Source organism: Rhynchophorus ferrugineus, unplaced genomic scaffold (genome assembly GCF_030347505.1).
Source record: "Rhynchophorus ferrugineus isolate W39M unplaced genomic scaffold, kcgeb_rfMv2 rfM10, whole genome shotgun sequence".
NCBI classification, from domain to species: domain Eukaryota; kingdom Metazoa; phylum Arthropoda; class Insecta; order Coleoptera; family Curculionidae; genus Rhynchophorus; species Rhynchophorus ferrugineus.
In genome coordinates this window covers 7,893,502-7,902,061 of record NW_027472589.1, presented here as the reverse complement: position 1 = coordinate 7,902,061, position 8,560 = coordinate 7,893,502, and the positions used below count along the sequence as shown (strand labels likewise).

General features: G+C 29.4%; 1 protein-coding gene across 1 annotated transcript; it reads left to right on the top strand.

Annotated features, from left to right (window-relative positions):
• The first annotated feature begins 1,084 nt into the window (after positions 1–1,084).
• Positions 1,085–7,340, top strand: LOC143203399 (zinc finger X-chromosomal protein-like). The gene is made up of 3 exons (XM_076415516.1): positions 1,085–1,106; positions 3,227–3,403; positions 7,108–7,340. Exons 1-3 carry the CDS (start codon positions 1,085–1,087, stop codon positions 7,338–7,340), a joined length of 432 nt encoding a protein of 143 aa, XP_076271631.1.
• The last annotated feature ends 1,220 nt before the right edge of the window (positions 7,341–8,560 follow it).

Below are 8,560 nucleotides of genomic sequence, written 5' to 3'. Positions count from 1 at the left end.
TGGTTCGAATCCCTGGTTAAACAGTAGTTGGTAAAAATAAAACAGTTTTAACAAACAAAAGTTTTTTTCTACCTTTTCGTACCTGACAGTCTAACAATACCCTGAACTTTATTGAGTGTATACTCAAAAACTACTCTGATGTTAACCCAGTTACGTATTGTAGGTTGGGAGTGCCATCAGTGTCTGAAACAATATAAAATGAAGAGTTCTTTAACCAGACATTTGGCTAGGGAGTGCTTCAAAAAGGGCGAGTTCAACTGCCCTTACTGCCAAAAAGTTTTCAAACACTCCTTCTATTTAAAGGTTCACATGGAGAGATATTGCAAGGGTGCCAAAGCCGTCTGGGATTATTTATAAACCTTGTTGACTCTATTATCTTCATTTTTCCGTATCATATAAGTTTTCTGTGTTTTTTTATTTACCTTCTGACTCTTTAATCCAAATTAATGGTTAATAAAATATGTTTCATAAAATTTTAGGTATATTTTAGATATTGTATATTATATTTCGTACAAGCACTATAGTGAGTTAACAATGCTAAAAGCAAGATCTGTATATAAGAAACTTGAATTGATGAATATATACAAAAATATAAAATTGGGAAAAAAGTAATTTCAGTTTATTCTGATACTGGACCAACGTTGACAATAAAACAGAAATTGAAAAATATTTAAGGGAGTATTAGAGTCCGCTCTTTTTTCATATTTTCGAGGTTTAACCCTCTATATATCTTAAGAGGATATTTTTAAATTATAATTATTTTCGGAGATATAGCTGTTTTAGTGACGTGGCATATAAAAATAAAACTTTAAACTCGTTTGATGCTATATACTGGATTGAACCTATTTGCTTAAAATTTGGTTTGGTAAAATTGTAACAAAATTGGGACTTTTACTTTAAAAAAAGAATTAGAAAATGTCAAAAAATGGTAAAAAAATTTCGCACTTTTTCGAACTGTAGTTTGACCAAAAACAAATTTTCAAAATCCTCTTAAGAGCATATTAGTAAAGAGTTAAACTTTGAAAGGAAGTGCAGTGACGGAAATATGGATTTATCAAAAAATGGCACAAGATCATCCAGAAGAATGGCATATAAATCGTTGAATAGTATTCTATATTTATATGAATAAATTTTATTTGAAAAACCTGAAAAAGATACCGAAATTACCTTTTCCCCATACCAATATGTTATATTTTTTACAAGGAGTATAAAAATCAACCAAGATCTGTATATATAAAAATGTATTTGATCTATGTATGTAAAAATTTAATTAAAAAATGATAATTTAATATAAAAATTATATTTTTATATACAGAGATATATTATATATATAATAAAAATAAGGTGCTCGAATTTAATTCAGCAATATATAAACATGATTTATATTGAAAAATTTGTATAAATCTGATTTTAATATATGGTTTTAAATTTTATTACTTAATAATTTATTATGAAAAATGAGTTATATTCAAAAAAATAACGCGATGTTTTTTCAATGTAATCTCCATTAGATATTATAAAAATACCCCTGGAACTCTTTCTTAGGAATATCCTTCAACTTTTTTGGTGATTCGCCTCAACCGAAACAACGGTCTTTTCAGTTTTCATTTTAATTTTTGATAACATAAAAAGCTATCATACACGGAGCTATCTCTTCTGACTATAGAGCCTAAATAATGAGTGTAATGTTATTTCTTTGTCAACATCGGTTATTAGTTTAACAATTGTTCATATTAAATTAATTAGACGAAACTTTGTAATCAACTCGTTCACTTTTCCCTCGTTTTCTTTGGATGCTTATGAACTAGAACGATTTGTGTACCACTCTTCACAGCCACATTGAAAAGACTTATACCACATAAATATTTGGTTTACTCAAAGGAGATCCCCGAAAGCAGTTGTTACACATTTTTAAAACTATAGAGTTTATATCACTTTATATCATCTCATTAGTTCTAATTGATGAAAAATCATAAGCGCAGTGTTTTAATTCATTTAATAATGAAAATTTGAATCCCATTACATATTGAACACAGCTCTTACGTTATTTTTAATACAAATTCACTGTATAATGTTTTCGAAATTGTTGATAGATTTATAAGCAAAATATATGAGTAATTCAATAAATTCATGGAGCATCTATCTGTCGACGTTAGTCATTAAGTTTCAGAAAATTTTATATACGCAATGAGCGCCAGAAGAATGGAACAAAAACATTTTCTTGTGATATTAAAAAAGGATTTGGTGTGACATCATTGCTGATCAGGCAAGTCTACTGTGATATTTTTGAATCAAAAAAACCCTGTGCAATCTTTCAGCTCTCAACAGAGTAATTGGTAGAATATCGAGTTAATTTAACATAATGTTACCGCCTGTTTATTATTATTATAGCCTCTTAGGCGAATAAAACGCAAAAAATCACGAAATTAGACCTGATTCACAGAAAGAGTAACCGTTTTTATTCAAAAGAAAACAGTAGCACCACAAATTGTGATTAAAACCTGTGAATGATGTTCAGATATTTCAACACCAACCTTATTTTCCAGATTTAGCTCCCCGTTACAAGAAAATATTATTTTAAACAGTGTATTGAAAATAAAGTAATTTCTACAACTATAAATGTTTTATTTCTTGAATCTTATTAATCGTTCTGGTGTATAACAGATTTTCATTTTGTTTTGCTTTAATTTGTCATTTATGTAAGTTTAATATATTTTATGTATGTTTTTTTTTAACTTAATTTTTAACCTTAGGTTCTAAAGAAGAATGGTGTTCTCTGTATCACTATGAATCCACATATTTTGCTAGAGAGATCTGGAAGTGATGTTGACGCAAGACGCACATTGATATCATTAATACTTTTTTTTGCTTTTGTTTTTATTTGCTATTATTATATTTGGGAATATAGGAGTTATGGAAAATCATTAGTGTTTATATATTTAAGTTCCAGCTTTTAAGGCAACCTTGCTAGATATATTACTTAGAGGTACAGATGAATTTGTTAGATTTTTGTTTGGTATGTTTATTTTCTTTTTTTTTTAACCTGTCATAATTTGTGTTGTTTTTTCGAGTGAGACTATTTTTAACGAATATTAAACGACATGCCTTTATAGATTATATCAAGGTATTGACTGTCACAGACAACCTAAGGTAAAATTTGAGTTACCATCAGATCCGAATCTCCAAGGTCTCGAGCTGTTATCTAACCTGATGATTTTTCTTGCAGCATACGAGTCGGGGTTTCAATGCCAGAACTGTTACACCGTGTACAAACACAAACGGAATTACTATGAGCACGTGAAAAATGTATGTGGGAAAGAACCAAAATTCGGATGCCCGTACTGCCACTATCGGTCGTACCGAAAGTTCAATCTTCTTAAGCACATCAGCGCCATCCACATTAGTAAAAAGGACAGAATGATGTGAGGTCTACTTTGTTTTCCCTGTAAATATTCTTCTTTTAACTGACGATGTAAACGTTGATGAATGTGAATAAAGTTACCATGTTATTATTTTGCCATAAATATGTTATGTTATTATACAAATCGTTTTATTTTTATGTATATATAGAGCATTAATCGATAATAATATTGTGTTCTTTAGAATTAATATTTTTCTGATAATGTGACTGAATTTCAACGACTGTAAATTAACTTTTTTTCTTGATTTAAATTTTTATAATGAACGTTTTTTTTTTCTTTGTTGTTTAGCCTTACAGTTTTCTGAAGCGCTATTCAGTCTGACTGTGCATCATCGTCGGTCATTGATACGGTCAAAAAAACGCTTTAACAAGTATAAAACTGAATCTGCTTGAACTAACATATACCTCAAACTATATTATCTTTATTGTCTTAGATTATAAACACCGTGAATTTTTTTTTTCATAATTTAAGACCTTGAGAAAGATTTTTGTTTCTGGTCTGTTTAGCATGAAGTTAACTACAGATTCATAATACTCGGTCCGAATAGACGTATCTAACGCGTTTATTTTTTGTTTGTAATGTAATTATTATCACAAAGAATATTTTAAATGATTGTTGTAATCAATTGATAGTTGATTGTGACGTATGATTGGAAGATATATATATATATATATATATATATATATATATATATATATATATATATATATATGATATGAATATATGAATATGAATATATATATATATATAATATATGTATATATATATATATATATATATATATATATATATATATATATATATATATATATATATATATATATATATATATATATATGAATCTCGCTGCAAAACTTCGCTGGAAGGAACATATAAGGAAGAAAAGAAAAGAACTGCAATTGAAATATAGGAAAATGTACTGGCTTATTGGAAGAAAATTACAATTATCAGTACATAATAAATTGCTATTATATAAGCAAATGTTGAAACCTATATCGACATACGGAGATTAATTATAGGGGTTTTCTTTTTTTTATTTATGTTACTCTTTGGAGTAACATAAATAAAATACAATTATTTTAGAACAAAGTCCTGAGTGGTATTGTGAGTGTACCCAAATACTATAGTACTGATTATCTACAACGAGACCTTCAGATACCCATAGTCACTCAAGAAATCAAGAGAATTGCAAGGGGGCATGAGGAAAGACTCCATTCTCACACGAATATTTAAATATTACATCTATTAGATACCACCAGAACAGGACACAGACTCAAAAGAATCAAACCCTCTGATCTTGTGTAGTGTTGTGTAGTGAGGTGCATATATTAAAAAATTCAGCAGTGACATGTATAAACATTATTTCACCAGAAACTGAGATAGGGCCGATGGGGGTCCCCTAGTTATATACCAAGATTTAAGTTATATATATATATATATATATATATATATATATATATATATATATATATATATATATATATATAGAAGATATATGGATACCACTCTATGCACGAAACTTTTAAAATAATATTGAAGGTTATTTCACAACTGGCGATGGAAAGGATATTCTATTATATCTAATATAAAATAATTATCAAAAACATAAAAAATAAAGTTTACCAAAGGGCGTTGGAATATTATTTTTCATTATATTGTTGGTCGTAACGTATATAAATATTTAGTAAATAGTAGAAATGTTATATTACTGCCAATTTTATTTATTTCAATGAACAATTCAAACATAAAATACATCAACATGTAAAAATGACAAGCCATTAACAACACTATACTCAACAGTTGTTTCTTAACTTCTTTCTCATAATTCTAGTTATAGAAATATTTAGTCAGAAGGGTCCTCTATACTATCATATTTTCTACCTAAAATATAGAGTAACCTCATGAAGAGTCACTTACATAACTATGTTATCACTGCAGCATCAAGATGTTATTCATTCATTTTTTCGAATAGATCTCCAAATGAATTTGTCAACATGTTTATTTCTTAGCGTATTATTTTAAAAGATACTAACATAATATTTTGTTATATGTACTATGAATCTTCCATCCAAATCACCTTTCACTAATATGCTTTAATCTTATTCGTATTACTTGGCTGTTATCTCTAACATTATGCGTACAAGATATACAATTCTTATTTCTATCCTCGATGGATGTGTTACTTGATGGCTCCATTTATGAATTCTGTTAATATTTTCTTTCTTATCGTTACTTTGAAGAAACCTCAGGAAAATTGGAACGAAAAGTAAATCTGTACATGTGCAGTTCACCTATAAACAGACCGTACAAGCACCAATAACATTATATAATACTCTCATTTCGTATAGCAACAACGCTGAATATCTCGAAATGAATCTCGATGCAAAACTCCGCTGGAGGGAACATATAAAGAAGAAAAGAAAAGAACTGGAATTGAAATATAGGATAATGTACTGGCTAATTGGAAGAAGATCACAATTATCAGTACATAATAAATTAAGATAAGCAAATATTGAAACCTATATGGACATACGGAGATCAATTATGGGGGTGTTCTGCAAAGAGTAACATAAAGAAAATACACATTTTTTAGAACAAAGTGCTGAGAGGTATTGTGAGTGCACCCAAATACTATAGTACTGATTACCTACATCGAGACCTTCAGATACCCATAGTCAGTCAAGAAATCAAGAGAATTGCAAAGGGGCATCTATTGGAAACCACCAGAACAGGACACAGACTCAAAAGAATCAAACCATCTGATCTTGTGTAGTGTTGTGTAGTGAGGTGCATATATTAAAAAATTCAGCAGTGACATGTATAAACATTATTTCACCAGAAACTGAGATAGGGCCGATGGGTCCTCCTAGTTATATACCAAGATTTAAGTTATCATAAAGACAAATTGTAGGTTAGACGGAAACGACTAGTAACAATATATTAATTAAATAATAAAAAGAAATTATTACTTTGTTTATTATGTTACTAACCAAACATAATAATTGAATATTATTTAATAGAGTATATACTATTCTAGCAATAAACGTTGGTGTCAAACATCAGACATATTCTGACGCATTTTTTTTCTTTATAAAAATTGAGAAAGAAAAATATGCTCTGAGTTTTTCTGTAAAATAATAGAAATGGAACTAAGTCTGACGAATATTGCGAATGTGGTTTTTAAGGATTTTGTAATATGTAATATTAGAATTTTTTTTATGGAAATATTTTAAATATATTAACACAACTGTTATAATTGCCTATTAAAATAATATTCTACGATTTGTTTTACAGAGTATTTTCACAAATTTTTGTTATCTATATTAATATTTTTATTGCTAAATGCGTTTTAATATCATTTTGTATATACTGTCACAGATAGATTATTGATAAAGTTATATTTTCCAATTATGGTCAATTGTAAATAATGTTCTCATAGCACCGGGATAAACATATTAACCTGTTACTGTCAACATTTCGCTCTTTTATCCTTTCTTATTTTGTCCAATGCAATCTTCCTGGATGTTATATTTTTATTTTTAAGTCGTCTTACGTTTTATAACAAATAACGGACTTCAACTATCATCGTTTGCTTTGAACACACATTACACCCGTCCAAGTCATACTACATAACCCCGTCAAAAATTGAATTAAAACCCTTTGATTGTTGATTTTTATTTTTTAGCCAAGGTAGTACAAGTCGACGTACCGGCGTACTGTAGGAAATGTCACAAGTGGTACAAAAATGCCAGAAGTCTCACCGCGCACATCTATCAGGATTGCGGCAAGGCTAAGAACCACGTGTGCGAGTACTGCCAGCTGAGCTTCAAGCGGCGGCACAATTTAAAGACGCATATTATGCGCCGACACTTTGGCCAGAAAACGATGATGGAGCTTCTGAGACATGCCAGCAAATGAGATTGAATCAAACTGACGAACGCGTGAACATAACGATAGTTCGTAACTATGCAAACATTTAATAAAACGCTCCTTGAACAAGTCTGACTAATTACTGTTTTAATGATGATTAGTAGGAAGTTTATTGGAATTCTTTGAATTATATCAGTAACATAATTAATATGCCAATATAATTGTGATTATGCTTAAATTCTGACTTATATTCTCTTCTGCTCGGATGTTTTGATTCTGAATTATGGTCAGCCTATAATTTGGCACTAAGATTACTATATACTATAGCCATCAAAACTTGTGGGACTTTTGTGTAGGACTCTTTCGCATGTTAATTGTGCAATAAAATTGAAATAAATAGTTTTCATTTAAGCAAGTGCTTTTTTTCGTAATTTTATCTCAGCATTGTTTGTCAAAACCAGGTCGAAGTTTTCAAACCCAAATTTGTATAGCTATTTTGCTTTTTTCAAGGGTTGCTGTATTTTCAACATTCTGATACTCCGCTGCTATCGGATTTCTTTGTTCACACTAATTGTGGAACAAAATTGAAATAATTACTTTTCATTTAACAACACCATAAGACATATATTACAAGCGCTTTTCATCTCGTCATCAATCTAGTAATTTTATCTTAGTATTGTTGAGATTGCCAAACCCAGGTCGAAATTTTCAAACCCAAACTTGTATAGCTTTTTATGGAGATACTACGTTTAAAACTAGACGCCTTTTTCAAGGGTTGTTGTCTTTTCAACATTCAAAGAACTCGATCGAACTTTTAAGATGCCCCAAAATAAATTTGTCTGTATTATGCTGCTATCGGATTTCTTTGTTCACACTAATTGTGGAACAAAATTGAAATAATTACTTTTCATTTAACAACATCATAAGACATATATTACAAGCGCTTTTCATCTCGTCATCAATCTAGTAATTTTATCTTAGTATTGTTGAGATTGCCAAACCCAGGTCGAAATTTTCAAACCCAAACTTGTATAGCTTTTTATGGAGATACTATGTTTAAAACTAGACGCCTTTTTCAAGGGTTGTTGTCTTTTCAACATTCAAAGAAATCCATCGAACTTTGACGATACTCCAAAATAAATTTGTTTGTATTATGTTTCTATCGGATTTTTTTGTTCACAGTAATTGTGAATAAAATTTATTTATGCAGTAATAATTTATCAAGTTTCAATACCGAATGTAGCCCTTTTTGCTTCAATAATTTGAGG